The sequence below is a fragment of the Leucoraja erinacea genome, chromosome 7 (assembly GCF_028641065.1).
Source record: "Leucoraja erinacea ecotype New England chromosome 7, Leri_hhj_1, whole genome shotgun sequence".
Taxonomy (NCBI): Eukaryota; Metazoa; Chordata; class Chondrichthyes; order Rajiformes; family Rajidae; genus Leucoraja; species Leucoraja erinaceus.
Genome location: NC_073383.1, coordinates 42,334,779 through 42,352,022, shown reverse-complemented (window position 1 = coordinate 42,352,022; position 17,244 = coordinate 42,334,779). Strand labels below are relative to the sequence as shown.

Below are 17,244 nucleotides of genomic sequence, written 5' to 3'. Positions count from 1 at the left end.
AGCAAAAGGCCAGTTGAACCATTATGGCGCTTTGATGGCAGCTTCACCTACATTCTATCTGTTCTTTTCTTCTTTTTTTTGTTACTTTTAGTGTGTTTAAAAAGTATGTGTTAATGTTCTCTGGTTTGTTTTATGTGGGGGCTGGGCGAGGGGGTCGGGGGAAACTTATTTTCAATCTCTTACCTTGCCGGAGATGCGATTGTTGTGTTGGATCGTATGTCCGGTCGCTCTGTGGTCTAACATCGTGGAGCTGGCAGCCTAGCTCGGGACTGACTTTGAGCCTTACCGCGGAGCGTGGACTTACCTGTGGATTTGACTATCAAGGAGCTCGCAGTCTCGGGTTGAAACCGACGTTGGGAAGCTCCAAAAGCCATGCGACCAGCCTGTAGATCTGTGTCACTCATGTTATGAGTCATACTTTGTAGCTACGCCCACTAGTTCAACAGAAAGTTTATCTGCCTTTCTCTCTCACTTTGGAGTTATGTGCTAAGATGAAGTTACCTATGCTGTAACATTAGTGAAGTCTTTGGATCTTAATCACTGTGCGTGACTTAAGTTATTCCCAATAGCAGAAGCTCAACATGGTGTCAGAGTGAACGGACTCACTCCTTGCTTAATTATATTGCTTTTATTTTAATTTGTTGTTTTCTCCGGTATATATTACTACGGCTTCTGGTGTCAGAAAACCAGAGATCCTGGTGTTGACGAGAACCTCGCAGAACGGTGGCTCGTATTTGAAGAAGACCTCAATTTGCATTGAAGCAGCTCACCTTACTGCTGCTCCCGGTGTTCGCAGGCACAGAAGCTGCTCGACGTACCAGGAGATTTCATTATGAACAGGCTAGATTTGACCCGGCTGGTATTCAGATTGCTCCCGCTGAGTCTACCTGAGATCTTAACTGCCTACTACTCAAATTCTGGCAGTTATGTGAGTTACATACTAACTTGGTCATGGAGAGGCATATATTCTTTTCCCGAAGCCAGAGACAGGGTGAACCTGTGGAGATGTATGTCAGTGCGTTGAAGCACATTGCCAATCAATGCGATTGATTGGGATATACGTGATAGCCTGGTCCGTGACCGTTTGGTCTATGGTGCAATGATAAATTACGTGACGAGTTACTGTGGGATGCTGAGCTTACTCTAGAGACTGCTGAAAACCGCTGTTGCATTGCTGAAATGGCTGACGCTCATACAAAAGTTTTAGGGCTCTCTGCTGGTCTTGAAATTATGTGGGGATCAGGTGACAAATTAAACGGCTCTGAATCAACCACGATCCTGCTGCATGGCAGAGTACACTTACAGGTCCCAATGTATTACCCCATTCTATTTACAATGTTATGCACACTTTAACAGAAAATATACTGTGCACAAACCTGGCCACTTGGATTCTGTTGGTATTTGTGATTTATTTAATCCTCAATTTGCCCGATTAGCAATCCTATTCCTTTCCCTCTCTTTACTTAGCTTCTCCTTAAATCCATCATTGCAATTTGCCACAATCCTTTCACTCAAAATGAGCTCCTGTTCTTCCACATTCTAAATAAAACAATTATTTTACATTTCTAATCTCTAATTTTAAATACCACTCCCTTGATGACGTGGAAATTCTTTGATATCTAGCCTATAATAACTGTGATAAACTTTTGAAATCAAATGGGACTAACGTACATGGGACACCTTAGTCAACCTGGACAAGTTGATCCGAAAGGCCTGTTTCCATGCTGTATGATTCTAAATGATGATCATTCGAGTTACTTTTGACATTGCAGTTAACAATATGTCAATGTGATGTCATCCACATAGTAGCTATGATTTTGATAAGTGGAGTTCGATATTGCATAGGAAGATCTACTTGTTGTGCATTAACTTAAAGAGTGTTTCAGATGGTTGGTTAACATTTTCTCTGTAGCATGTTTCTGTCTTTATTGTTATGGGCTTTGGATATATTTCTTTTGGACTGGAATTCCAAGCCAATTTCATTTTGTAGATTCAATTTCAGAAATGAGGTTTTTGATTCTGAAGAGGCAACATGATTCCAAAGTCGGCATAAATTTAATTGAAAACAGTGATACCCTGGTTTGTCTATTAATCGCATTTCTATTGACCAGAACTTCACTTGCAGCTGTGTTGGTGCTAGTTAGTGATTGCTTGATAATCTTAGTTTCTCAGACCTGGTTAATTCCAATCTGACCACCCTAACCTGGATAAGCCTAAGTGTTGTTCTTACTCTTGTTTTACTTCACAGTGAACAGTCTAAAGTTGGAGAGCCAGGCACACCGGGTGGCAGAGACCTGTCCACTGCTCTGCGCCGTCTTTCTCTGCGTCAGGAGAATTACCTGAGTGAGAAGATGTTCTTTGAAAGTGAGCGGGACAGGAAGCTGATGGACATGGCGACAGAGGAGGAGGCCGGGTGCAGTACACCAACAGAGAGTATCATGTCCACTGGGACCAACCTCAGCGATCTAACAGATATGTCTTGCTTTTCTGGGGTGTCCAGTTCTTACCGAACATTCCTACCTGAGAAACTACAGATTGTTAAACCAATTGAGGGTAAGGACAGGGGTGTAGAATTCCATAATGTTTGCAATATCATTACTGTAATTAAACACCCAGCAGTGGTGGAATGAGGTGCTGGCAACAGATTGGTTCACTAAACCACCCTGCTGGCTAACCCTCATTCCACCAGTGCGTCCTTAGGCACACTTCTTTTTCAAGAATAGTGCTATCGGCCTCTGATCATTGAAAGGTTATATTTTCTGTAGAAGCTCGATGTAAACCAGGACTACTTTGATCCCTAGATCGATCAATTACCTTAGCTGATTGGAGGTTCAGTCGGGTCTCGGGATACTGCCTCCAACATAAAGGGGAAAGAAAGATTAAAGTCATAAAATGGTTTGATTTCTTTTAACCAATGTAGTAATTAATGTCTTGACACAGCAAGCAATATCTTACAATCTGCTGCAGGATGATTTTGAGTTGCTTCCTTTTTTTGCTCTGTCCACCATTGCCATCTCACATCCAACTGTGTTGATCAAAAAGCTGTATGCACAGTCCCAAGAATTGTTAACAATTGTAGATAGAATTTAGCTGAGTCGGGTCATTCAGTTCAAAACATTTATGCTGCTGCATATGTACCATCTATTTCCGCTCTGAGTATTTTACTTATCAAAATGTCCTCCCTCAGCCATTTATTTGTCCAGGTTCTCCTCAAATGCATCGACACCATTCTTAATTACTGGCAAGTTTCATATTTGCTTTATTTTCTTGGTAAATATTTTTTTAATTTTCTATTTTGATTTTTTGCTAACTTATTTTAGGTTAATAGCCTTCATTGCTGTTCCTTACAAGTGGAAGCAATCTTCCTGCGTCTGCACAAAACCCACCACAGTTTATGAGACCATTAGATCATTCCTCAGCCATCTCAAAAAATTAGCTGCTCATCTGTTCCTGTATTCTCTTTGTAAATTATCAACCTCATATGAGTGTTAATATTGAGAAGCACTTCTGAACAAACCACATTAATATTGTGTCTATGCGAGTAGGTTATCGACCAATAGAGTATGTTATAGTGAGTGATTCACTGCCTGACACATTCAAGAGGAAAAAGGTCAAGCCTCTCTTATAACTCAAACCGTCCAGACCCAGTAACATCCTTGTAAATCATTTTGCAATCTTTTAAATTTAATGACAATCTTCCTAAAACAAGGTGACAAGAAAAGTGCACAGCACTGCAAATGTGGCCTTAACAGCATCTTGTAGAGCTGCAACTTTGACTATGAAACAGTAAAACACAACATGCCCTTTAGCCCACAATGATTATTCCAAGCATGATATCAAATAAAACTAATCCCTTCTGTCTGTACATAATCGAAAATCTCCAAGGCATATTCATGTGTCTCTCTAAAACCCTTTTAAATGCCACCATTGTATCTGTTTCCACTGCTATTCCTGGCAGCACATTGCAGGCACGCACCACGCAGTGTTTAAAAAAAAAAAATTGCTCCATGCATCATCTTCAAATTTTGCACCTATCACCTTAAAACTATGACCTCTTATATTTGACATTTCCATCCTGGGAAATAATGTTGACTACCCCATCTATGCCTTTCATAATGTTATATACTTCTATCAGATCTCCCTTCAGCATCCAGCTCTCCTGGGAAAACAATCCAAGTTTGTCCTATCTCCTTATAACTAAAACCCTCTAATCCAGGCAACATCCTGACAAATTTCTTCTGCATCCTTCCTGTAATGGGGTGACCTGAACTCCACACTATTCGCCGTAGGTGACCTAACCAAAGTTTTAAAAAACTGCTACATATCTTCCTGACAATAATCATAATCATACTTTATTAGCCAAGTATGTTTTGCAACATACGAAGAATTTGATTTGCCATACAGTCATACCAATAACAAGCAACAAAACACACAAAATACATTGTAACAAACATCCACCACATTCGTCACTGTGATGGAAGGCGAAGAAAAAAGTTAATTCTCTTCCCTTTGTTCACCTGCAGTCGCGGGGCCTCGAGCCTTCTGTTGACGGGACGATCTTGGCTCCTGTAGCTGGCGGTCAGGCCCTCCGTGTCGGGGCGATCAGACCCCCGGTCGGTGCCAGTTGAACCTCTTGCGACTTTGGAGCTTCCCGACATCAGTGTCTACCCGAGTTGCTCCATGTTGAAATCTGCGCGATAGTTTTCTAAACCAACACGTGGAGGAACCAACGAGAGAGCAGGCTATTCTAGACTGGGTATTGAGTAATGAGGAAAGGTTAGCTAGCAGTCTTGTTGTGTGTGGCCCCTTGGGCAAGAGTGACCATAATATGGTTGAGTTCTTAATTAGGATGGAGAGTGACATAGTTAATTCAGAAACAAGGGTTCTGAACTTAAAGAAAGGTAACTTTGAGGGTATGAGACGTGAATTGGCCAAGATAGACTGGCAATTGATTCTTAAAGGGTTGACGGTGGATATGCAATGGAAGGCATTTTAAAGACCGCATGGATGAACGACAACAATTGTTCATCCCAGTTTGGCAAAAGAATAAATCAGGGAAGGTAGTGCATCCGTGGATAACAAGGGAAATAAGGGATAGTATCAAAACAAAAGATGAAGCTTTCAAATTAGCCAGAAAAAGCAGCCTACCAGAGGACTGGAAGAAATTCAGAGTCCAGAGGAGGATAAAGGGCTTAATTTGGAAAGGGAAAATAGATTATGAAAGAAAACTGTCAGGGAACATAAAAACTGACTGCAAATGTTTTTATAGATATGTGAAGAGAAAAAGATTAGTTAAAACAAATGTAGGTCCCTTGCAGTCAGAAACAGGTGAATTGATCATGGGGAAAAAGGGCATGGCAGACCGATTGAATAACTACTTTGGTTCTGTCTTCACTAAGGAAGACATAAATAATCTGCCGGAAATAGCAGGGGACCAGGGGTCAAATGAGATGGAGGAACGGAGTGAAATCCAGGTTAGTCAGGAAGTGGTGTTAGATAAATTGAATGGATTAAAGGCCGATAAATCCCCAGGATCAGATAGGCTGCATCCCAGAATGCTTAAGGAAGTAGCCCCAGAAATAGTGGATGCATCAGTGATATTTTTTCAAAACTCTTTAGATTCTGGAGAAGTTCCTGAGGATTGGAGGGTAGCTAATGTAATCCCACTTTTTAAAAAGGGAGGGAAAGAGAAAACGGGGAATTACAGACCAGTTAGTCTAATGTCGGTAGTGGGGAAAATGCTAGAATCAGTTATTAAAGATGGGATAGCAGCACATTTGGAAAGTGGTGAAATCATTGGATAAAGTCAGCATGGATTTATGAAAGGTATATCATGTCTGACGAATCTTATAGAATTTTTCGAGGATGTAACTAGTAAAGTGGATAAGGAAGAACCAGTGGATGTGTTATATCTGGACTTTCAGAAGGCTTTCGACAAGGTCCCACATAAGAGATTAGTATGCAAACTTAAGGCACACAGTATTGGGGGTTCAGTATTGATGTGGATGGAGAACTCTCTGGCAGACAGGAAGCAAAGAGTAGGAGTAAACGGGTCCTTTTCAGAATGGCAGGCAGTGACTAGTGGGGTCCCGCAAGGCTCAGTGCGGGGACCCCAGCTATTTACAATATACATTAATGATTTGGACGAGGGAATTGAATGCAACATCTCCAAGTTTGCGGATGACACAAAGCTGTGAGGAGGATGCTAGGAGGCTGCAAGGCGACTTGGATAGGTTGGGTGAGTGAGCAAATGCATGGCAGTTGCAGTATAATGTGGATAAATGGGAGGTTATCCACTTTGGTGGCAAGAACGGGAAAGTAGACTATTATCTGAATGGTGGCCGATTAGGAAAAGGGGAGATGCAACGAGACCTGGGTGTCATAGTACACCAATCATTGAAAATAGGCATGCAGGTGCAGCAGGCAGTGAAGAAAGCGAATGGTAAGTTAGCATTCATAGCAAAAGGATTTGAGTATAGGAGCAGGGAGGTTCTACTGCAGTTGTACAGGGCCTTGGTAAGACCACACCTGGAGTATTGTGTACAGTTTTGGTCTCTAATCTGAGAAAAGACATTCTTGCCATAGAGGGAGTACAGAGAAGGTTCACCAGACTGATTCCAGGGATGGCAGGACTTTCATATGAAGAAAGAATGGATAGACTTGGCTTGTACTCGCTAGAATTTAGAAGATTGAGGGGGGATCTTTTAGAAACTTACAAAATTCTTAATTGGTTGGACAGGCTAGATGCAGGAAGATTGTTCCCGATGTTGGGGAAGTCCAGAACACGGGGTCACAGTTTAAGGATAAGGGGGAAGTCTTTTAGGACCGAGATGAGAAAAACATTTTTCACACAGAGAGTAGTGAATCTGTGGAATTCTCTGCCACAGAAGGTAGTTGAGGCCAGTTCATTGGCTATATTTAAGAGGGAGTTAGATGTGGCCCTTGTGGCTAAAAGGATCAGGGGGTATGGAGAGAAGGCAGGTACAGGATACTGAGTTGGATGATCAGCCATGATCATATTGAATGGCGGTGCTGGCTCGAAGGGCCGAATGGCCTACTCCTGCACCTATTTTCTATGTTTCTATATATCTCCCTCTCCCCTGGCATCAGTCTGAAGAATGGTCTCGACCCACAACGTCACCCATTCGTTCTGTGCAGAGATGCTGCCTGTCCCGCTGAGTTACTCCAGCAGTTTGTATCTACCTTCGATTTAAACCAGCATCTGCAGTTCTTTCCTACACATTTGAACTGTCTTTGTTGCAGAAGGCACTTTGGGTTTTGTTTTGCACTGATATTGTTTTTCTTTAATTTATTGATCTTTTGTTTATTATGTTATCTATGCATACTGTGTTTACAGACCAGTTATGCTGCTGCAAGTAAGAGTTTCATTGTTCTGTTTTCAGTACATAAGACAATTAAACACTCTTTTGAATAATAAATTACATGGCACATGGTATTACATGTACAGCCATGAAAATGTCCCTGGGAATGGTCAGGAGTGCCTAACATGTCTGTTCACTGTACTTCTCCATGAAAGTTTACAAGAGTTTATAACTAAGATGTTCTTTGTACTTTTACAGTGTACAGTGTACTTGTACAGTGAGTTTAAATTTGAATGTTTATGATCTTATAAAGTCATTAATTTGTTAGACACAAAACTTGTGGTAAATCCTGGTAAGAAATACTATTCCATTGTCTAAACGTTTCATCTTTATTATGAGTGCCACTTGATCTCGAACACCAATTAATCTAAATCTGGCTAATAATACAGTTTAGCTATGTTCGCTACGTTAACTTCAGAATTTATTACAAACATTATGAAAACATATCTATATAACCAAATAAGACAACATTCATGTTAGTGCATTTATTTGGTCATTGAATCCTATTAAAGACTCTTAATCTTTTAATATTTTCTTCTCTCACCTGGTAGGCTCAATGACTTTACACCAGTGGCAACAACTAGCGCAGCCTAATCTGGGCACTATTTTAGCCGAACGGCCCGGGGTCCTCACTAAAGGCTTTGAACTACTTCCAGAAGATAGCATCTACCACCTCTCCGATCTGGAGGAGGACAGCGAGGAAGGGATCACCTTCAAAGCTCAGCATTCTTCCACCCCTGAGGATAAGAAAGGGAAGAAGCTGGAGAAAGAGAAGGTGCCTTCAAAAGGGATAGAAACACCACCAGACATTTTTCTGCCAATAAATAGCCTGTCTAATGATTCAACAGCTGGTGAGTTTTTATGTGAATTAATGAACACGCAGGAGAAACACTGAGCAAATTATTCTTGTGACTTGTATGGGGACGATCATTTATGGAACAATCCACAATAATTTAAAGAGGGAGTACATACATAAATACAGAATTAGGTAGCATGGAAACGGGCCCTTCAGCCCAACTCATCAATGACGACCAAGACGTTTATTTGAACTAATCAAATTTGTTTGCGTTTGGCTCAGATTCCTATCCATATATCTGTCCAAATGTCTTGCACAAAGATGTAATTGTACCCTCTACATCTGCTGTTGAATGTCCACTAATCATTCACTATCCTGCTGTACTTATCTATTCAATCGCAGGAGATACATCACCTGTCTTTTCATCTCTTCCCTTCCCACCATCCTAGCATCCAATTTGTCCTAAGTGAAGTAGCAATTCTCGTGCACTTCTTCCTACTTAGTGCATAGATCACAATGTGTCCTCAGCAACTGCAGAAAGTAGAGACTGGATGATGGCTTTGCAGAGCATGTACGATCAGTAAACTGGTGATTCTGAGCTTCTAATTGCCTGTCATTTTAATTTTGCTTTCCACTGGTACCTGTTTGTCTGTGGTTTCCTACACTGTTGAAATGACACTCAACATAAGCTTGAGGAACAACACCTAACCTTGCGCATGGGCATATTGCAGCCTTTCAGGTTCACTGTTGAATTCAGCAATAACAGGTAACCCATCCTCTGAGTTCATATCAGATCTGGTCAGTTCTGCTGGTTATCCATCTATAATATTGACTCCATTTTTCTCTTTCCATCAGCATGGCTCCACCTACTGAGTATATCAGTTTGTGCATGTTTTGTGTTCTCTCTGCCTAATGCCCAAATTATTTTTTCTACCAGATAGCCTCATCAATAGCTTATCCTCACGGCAACCTGGGAATCACTCTTTTGGAGAAATTCCCTCTACCCTATCCTTTCCTCCTTCATCACTGTAGTGTAAAATTAATCTGTTTTCCCTCTTTCCACAGATGCTTTCTACAAATGTTTCCATTTTCTACTTTTGTTTCTGAATTGTCTTTAGCCTCTTAGACTGTTCCAAAGAAGCCCAACTTTATAAACTCAAGGAATACACTGGCTATCTGACTACAATGTGGGCAGATTATGTCTCTGAGTGCAACATTGAATTCAGCAGCTTTGGATAATCAGCCTTTTCAATTTGTGTCAGATCAGGACAGCTCTGGTATAAATGCAGGCTGCTCGGCAGGTTGGGCAGTATCTGGTGGGCGGTATTTTATCTTGTGCATTTATCTAGTAACCTTTCCTGATGAGGGGATCATTCAGACCGAGTCACAGACATTATGCCTCACTTTGCGGACATACCCCAGCCAGTTTCAAGCTTCCAGCATGACCTGTTAACTTCTTGCAGGAGGAAGAAAGAAAAGATTGTACATCCTGGGCTGTCCTAACTAACCCTTCCTTGTGGCTGCTTACAGCATTTTCAGACTGTACAGAAAGAAGATTAAGTGTGGATATATTTTGGAAAAGGGTAATTGAAATCTTCAAGCTATTTTTGTCTGAATTCGACACTGTTGTTAACCTACAAAATGATCTTTCTCTCTGTAGTGCGGAATCCAGGCAAATGTCTGTCACAGACCAACTCAACCTACACCTTCACTACCTGTAGGATCCTTCATCCCACTGACATTGTTCAAGTCTCAGCAAGGTGAGGTGTTGGTCTACAGTGAGTTTTCTTCTGAAAAAGTTGTCTCCAGTTATCCCTCTTTTGCTTTAATACATTATATTCTTGACACAGTGTTACCCTAAAGGAGAAACATTACTTAAACCATGTTTATAAAATATGTCATCGACAGAAGATATTCTGTCCGCTGTCTAGCAGGCCCTTTGGACAAATTTCCCATTATGCCCATAAACTGCTATTATCCTATACCTTATAATTTGCTCTTGAGGTACATGTCCCTTTTTTTTTAAGCTTATTGTCGAATTTGTTTCTACCATCCTTTCAGTTGGTAGAATCCAGATCATAATGGCTTGGCATAATAAAATCTTGCCATTTCCGTTTTATTTGCCAGTTGCCTTAAGTGTGGAATCATTGTTTACTCGTCCCTGCTGGTAGAAACAGTTTCTCCTTAATTGTAAAAAATATTGAAACTTTCCATTAACATTTTCTTCTCTAAGCAGAACTGTTACATTGACTCCCATCAAATTATTTTTTAAATGTTGTTATCTTTTATGTGCAATCTTATTGTAATGCAGCAAACATGCAGCAAGTATTTTGACATTTGTGGAAATAATCTTTTTAAGACAATTAGTGAGAAATTATCTTGGGCCAGCAAGTTTTATATTAATAGTTCAATAGTCCTCTATAAAATAGTGTAATCTATAAAATGTAATATAGCAACTCGGCCAAGGCTTTTTTTTTTTACAGCATCTCCCACCTAAGGCATCAGGAAGGACAATGGCAACAGATATTACACTTATGCCTGCAAATTCTCTTTAATGTGGCATACCATTTTTACTTGAAATATAGCACCTTTTTTGCCTCGTGGGCTGCGTCCTTGCCAAAACTCCACTGAGATTTCAGCAGTTGCAGATGATGGCCTATCATTCAGATATGCTACCTTTGACAGCAAAGCCCATGTAATAATAAATATAAGAATGCATTTCATGAATGCTCTGGTAGTATAACTCTTATTCCTTTAATTCAATGCAGATGATAGTGCCATGGTCAATCCACAGAAATTCTGCTAGTTATTTTTACAAGCCTTTTGATGATGAACGCAAGTCGGATTTATTTCTCTGTTCTTTGTTTTAGTATCGGATATGCTCCAGTGCCAAACGCAGCGAGTTCATCCGTCAACGTGATCACCAGTCCCAGTACCCCTATCGCAACTTGCCGGCCCAGCATTGGTGAATCCTTCACAAAGAGGAGGGAGTCGACTACTACTCTGAGCACTACCAGCAGCTTGCAAAAGCTCTTGCAAGATCGCGGAATCTCTGCTGGAGTTTATCATTGTCCCCTACTGCAAACCCCACCAGTGGTTCCTCCCAAAATGCTACCTATACCCCGTACCCCACCAAACTCTCCCTCCCGCTCCCCATGCCTATCGCCATTGCCCTTTGACATGCGGGGAGCTATTGATAACTTCCTTGCCTCACGACCTGCGGAGACGCTGCTCCACGAAGTCTACTGCCTGAAGCCTGGGCGGAGCGGTGCCGACTATGCCCCCACCAGTCTGAACCTGGTCAAGAAATTGCAAAAAATGGGAATAACCCAAGCTGTGGCTCCATGGAATACCCCGGAGGGTGATGACAGCCAAGAACGAAAGGCCAAGCAGCACCTCCAGGAATCGGCAATGTTCATGGGGACTGGCAGCAGCCTGCTAGGAGCCTTGAGACGGAACCAGAGTCTTCCCAGTGTACTTGGTGGATTCAGCAAGCCAATACCAAAAATGGGCACCTTCAGCGAGGAGAAGACAGAAACCAAATTGGTTTTACCTGCAAACGAATGACCCATCTGAATTCTTTATTCTCCCCCATCCTCCCCTCCCAATCAATCCTTGTTCCTCAACGCTTGATCCAGCCTTGAGTAGTTTTAACAGGAAGGCGGGCTTTGTGTTAATGTTGTAATAAGCTCCTGAAAGTTTGAAGATGGTAAGCGTAAGTGAAGAAAGGAAATATGAAAAAGATGAAATGATTTGAGGTGAGAAAAGTAAAAGGATTGATTAGTAATGAAACAAAGGCAGAAGGGAGGTGACATGGAATGTTGAATGTTTTAAGGGTTTGTAATGAAAATGGTTTGTACAATGGCTGGATCAGCAGTTTGACACTAATGAGCAAGAGTCCAAGCTAACCACTGTTCCTCTTGCCTGTGGGAATTAATTTGCTGTTTCTGCTTCTGGCATTTTGACAACAAAGCACAAAATAAGGCATTAAAGCACATACTGAACATTTTATCTGGACAAACACTACAAAGGCCAGGCAGTGCTGCCCTTCATCCCTGGCAGCCCCAAAACAAGCCATGCTATTATATGTTATCCATTGCACACACTGCCTCACCACCTTTTGAAGATGCATGCAGATTTAAATCCCTGTACTTTTGAACATTTTAAAGCAGTTACATCAGAACCTATTTCTTTATCAGTTTGAACAGAAATATAAATTAATTGTTTTCTAAAACCAATTTACTAAATAATATTATAGTACTTTGACCATCACATTATCCCAATTAAATTCTGGTTTTGAGGCAGTGTTTGATCAGACATTTCATTTTTTTAGACCGCTGTTTAATTGCGAAATTTCACTTTTTAGCATGGCAGTAGAATTATTTGCACCTCAAGGTATGTCATAATCACTTTTCACTTTAATGCAGTCAATTATAAAGCCACCACAATGTCAGCATCAAAGGGATGTGCTGATCAAAAGTATTGTTACCAGTGAAATTGGTGACTTCCGGTGACTAATACGCAAGCACAAGAGATTGCATAATACATAACCTATCCCCATGCAAGAGACTGAAATGCATTCAATTTAAATCCATGTAAATTCAATAGTGATTTTGAATAGGCTTCAGATGATTGGCGAGTAGGCAATTTTTTTTTGGTTTTTTTGTTTTTTTTTTTTTTTTTTTAACTGGTGCTTCAATATCATTATATTGCTACTTCATGTAAGCTCATAATGCGTGCATTTTGTTTTGCTCTATGTGGTAATCTATTTTAAAGCTATGAATATGTCTGGCCAAATTTAATTTTGATCTCTCGTAGCCTGCAAAAACCACCGGTGGAATCGCTGGGTAGAATTTGAGACAGCATTATTTTGTTTAACTTTTTTTAAACCTTCTCTCCTTCTCTCTTTTGGCTGTGGAAAGTTCAACTGGGGAGAAAAATCTAGGGGTTGCATGGTGGGGCCATGGAATTCCCCTGTTGGCTTTTTGAGGTGTAGCATTGAATTGATATGGAAATGTAGAAAATGCAGATGGAGATCTGACCACAGCCAAACAACATGGTCTTTCATTTGTTGTTGCACAGACCAGATGGAATGAAGTGGAAGTAAGAACATTTAGATAGTGCAAGTGAAATTTCCAATTTAAATATGGTGCCTGGTTAATGGTCTCAAAGCTCAAGACCATAGTGTTTTGAAGTTATTATTTATATAGTATAGATTGATATTGTATTTATTTCTATACACATTCAGCTTTTCTTTAAGAAAGGATCATTGTCATTTTTAGTGGGTATGTTACAATCTCGAACCTCAGGATCCAGACACTTTCCATGCTGCACGTCATAGGAAAGATTGAAGACAAGAGATGACAAATTTACTCTCCCCTCAGTTTTGAAGTTGCCAATTCTGATTGGACAGAGTCCTCCAGGAAGTTATCATGCAGCTCCAATCTTCCTGCTCCCATTCTCCAACCTTTGGTCATCCACCCTCGCATGTCCCCTTCCCAATCAGAAAGCAAATAGACTTTGGCAGTCAAGAACCACTAAATACAGTAACAGTCAAACATTTTCCCATCTCCATATTTTTAAATTCCAAGATCAAACAGTGTAATTCCAAACAGTTAGAACCCAGCTTTGAGAGTGCTGTGGGTAGAACACAGTAGGTTCCAAACTTTGTTTCAAAACAACCTTGGGATGGTAATATCAACATGAATGGGGATAATCTTAGGCTGACAGCTGTACTCCAAAGCTGACATCAAAGTTCTGCAAGCTGTCGTGTCTTCAGGGTACGCAGGTTACATGTCACACTGCCAACTCCGAGTGGCAAAATCACATTAATCTTAACCTTGGGCATAGTTTTGCACTTTCAAGAAAAAATGCACTTATTTGTAATTATAAAACAATCTACATGTAATGTAGACTGGCAATTTAAAACAATTTGCAGAACAAGCTTCCAAATCTTTATTTCAGTTATGATTTGAAATTTAGTTTCCAGGTGCATTTTAAACATTTACTTAGCAAAGGAGAGAGTTTCATCCATTAGTCTCTGATCAGGAGTATGTTCTGTTGCATTCTGTTCAGTGCTTACAGTTGGGTAGTCTGGCACAAGCCCAGAAATCCTCATCCACCTGCCATTGAACATCTGCAGAGAATGCAGAGGTGGAACTTGCTGTTGGAACTCCAGGCGATTGCAATGAAACGGACAGTGGGAATTCCCTTTGGAATCCCACATTGTTGACTGCTGATTAGACGTAAAGGGCAGGGAACAGCAGAACATCAGGATAGATATAGGGAGAATGCAAGAACCCAAATTTAATACCGTCTGAGACACTGCACACACCCTTTCACCCTGCATGTTAACAGGGTTCAGTTCCACTACTACTTTCTCAGGTGAGTTGCATTTCAGCTATCCTTGTGCATTTTTGTGGATTTATATCTTTTTGAAAAGGGAGTCACATTCGCTTTCTTCCATAAACTAGTAGAGCCAACATAGGCGAAACCCAGTTAGGCTTGGTCAATCTAATGAATATATACACTTCATCCAGCCTGTGAATTCAGAGCAGTTCCTTGGTTGACCAGTTGATGCAGGTATCTGAGGCTGGGTTAGAAAAGGGGAGAGAGAGAGAGAGCTGTTGGAAGGATAGGAATACACTTATCTGATGGGCTTTTTGTTGAATAGTGCCCTCCACCAAGTGCTCTGACTAAAGCAGTTTCCGACACTCTCCGACAAGTGTAATGGACCAGCTGTGACTGCAACAGCTGGCTAGCATTGTCGGTGAGTGGAAGTATTAACCAAACAAGACTTGCAACCGCAATATGTATACTGTACCTTGTTTCCATAAGACTTTCAAGGAATGATGTTGCAATCATGATAGCAAAGCTGTAATAATTACTGTGTCCCATTGTCCATCATTGAGTTTACATGAGTCTTTTAGGAAATGAGGAAGGCTTTGGTGTTTTTCCTTGGATGGTGGTTAACCAGATGAAGACTTGGGCACATTAAAGATAAATTCACTCAAAGGGATAACAAACTCTAATTGGCCAGTTATTGAAGTCTGTACTGCTTCCAGTTCCCAATATTTGTATATATCTGGGCTCTGTACAAAGACATTTCCCCAGCTCTGTGGGAATCTGAGAATTTCTGTTGTCTAATTGAAATACTGTTTAAGAATGTAAATTTACCATTTAAATCCATCCTGTGAGAAATGGGTTGTATTTTGTTCGGATGTGACCTTGACCTTGAAGCGATGCATGCCACCAGGCGAGAATGTCCTATCCTCACTGGTCGGGCTCTCTGAATTTTCAGGGAAATTCATTGAAACCCATTCAGTTAAGTTTGTATCTATTGCTTGCATGTTTTGTTTATATTAAATAAATATTGTAAAGGAGGGTGAGGGTTCAGGTTGACCAAAAGATGAGTGAGATGTTCCCATTTGTGTGGCTGATCGGCCATTCGAGCACAAGCCCTGCCTTTCAAGGCCCAAGAGTAGATGGTCCCATGAAGTGCAATATTGCTGGTTCATCCTTGTTGAGTCTGCAATCTCCTGCCAATGGCTTGATTGCATTTTCATGGAGGGTATCTGGGAAATTCTTGCACTATTTTTTGTAGGAGGAGATATCTTTAGTCTAGTGAATTAATAGTTGTACTAGCTATTATATTATACTATGTGGTGTTGTCCTCCCATGTTTACTCATGGCAATGTCAGAAGATAACTTGGCACCTGGCTGGATGTACTTGATGCCTTTTGGTTCCCCTCCCATAACTACCCTACGAAGAATGAATGGAATTGTTCTTGCTAAACCTCATTTGTTATGCAATATTTGATATTTATTGTAATAATTCATGTAACTGCAAAAATATGTGATATTTCTGAGTCACTTCAATTCATAAAAGTTTTTTTTTAATTTAACCTTTGCCTTTTGAAATTTCTTGCAATTCTGCTTGGCATTGGTCTGCGCTGAGGTGAGTGCTGGTTGGGATGTGAGTGATACATGGGGTTACTCACAGTAAGGAGACCTTGAGTCTCCCTGTTAGAGTGAAGCTGGGTTACACAAGGGGAATATAGCATTTCTCAACACATCATGCGCAGAGCAGCAAGATAGCACTGAAACCTTGCAAGTAAAGCGCAAATATGACACTGATCAGTTACCTCAAAGGGCATGCTTATTTGTGGTTATAGATCTGTATAACCCTGTGCAACAATCCCCAGACAATAATTCAGCATAACAATAAAAATGTTTCGCTGGCAGCATTAGTTATAGTGCCCTCCATAATGTTTGGGACAAAGACCCATCATTTATTTATTTGCCTCTGTACTCCACAATTTGAGATTTGTAATACAAAAAAATCACATGTAGTTAAAGTGCACATTGTCAGATTTTATTAAAGGGTATTTTTATACATTTTGGTTTCACCATGTAGAAATTACAGCTGTGTTTGTACATAGTCCCGCCATTTCAGGGCACCATAAATTTTGGGACACATAGCTTCACAGGTGTTTGTAAATGTTCAGGTGTGTTTAAATGCCTCCTTAATGCAGGTATAAGAGAGCTCTCAACACCTAGTCTTTCTTCCAGTCTTTCCATCACGTTTGGAAACTTTTATTGCTGTTAATCAACATGAGGACCAAAGTTGTGCCAATGAAAGTCACAGAAGCCACTATAAGACTGAGAAACAAGAATAAAACTGTTAGAGACTGTTTGAAACATCATTAAGAAGAAAGAGCACTGGTGAGCTTACTAATCGCAAAGGGACTGGCAGGCCAAGGAAGACCTCCACAGCTGTTGACAGAAAAATTCTCTCTATAATAAAGAAAAATCCCCAAACATCTGTCCGACAGATCAGAAACACTCTTCAGGAGTCAAGTGTGGGTTTGTCAATGACCACTGTCCGCAGAAGACTTCATGAACAGAAATACAGAGGCTACACTGCAAGATGCAAACCCTGGTTAGCCACAAAAATAGGATGGACAGGTTACAGTTTGCTAAGAAGTACTTAAAAGAGCAACCACAGTTCTGGAAAAACGGTCTTGTGGACAGATGTGACGAAGATTAACATATCAGAGTGATGGC

General features: G+C 40.7%; 1 protein-coding gene across 1 annotated transcript in view; it reads left to right on the top strand.

Moving 5' to 3' along the window:
* The window catches only part of trak2 (trafficking protein, kinesin binding 2), a 65,464-nt gene extending 49,382 nt beyond the window's left edge, over positions 1-16,082 (top strand). The window contains exons 13-16 of the mRNA XM_055638363.1: positions 2,249-2,553; positions 7,934-8,233; positions 9,839-9,938; positions 11,049-16,082. Of these exons, the coding sequence (XP_055494338.1) occupies positions 2,249-2,553; positions 7,934-8,233; positions 9,839-9,938; positions 11,049-11,745 (1,402 nt within the window). The 3' untranslated portion in view covers positions 11,746-16,082. The remainder of the gene's footprint in view (positions 1-2,248; positions 2,554-7,933; positions 8,234-9,838; positions 9,939-11,048) is intronic.
* The last annotated feature ends 1,162 nt before the right edge of the window (positions 16,083-17,244 follow it).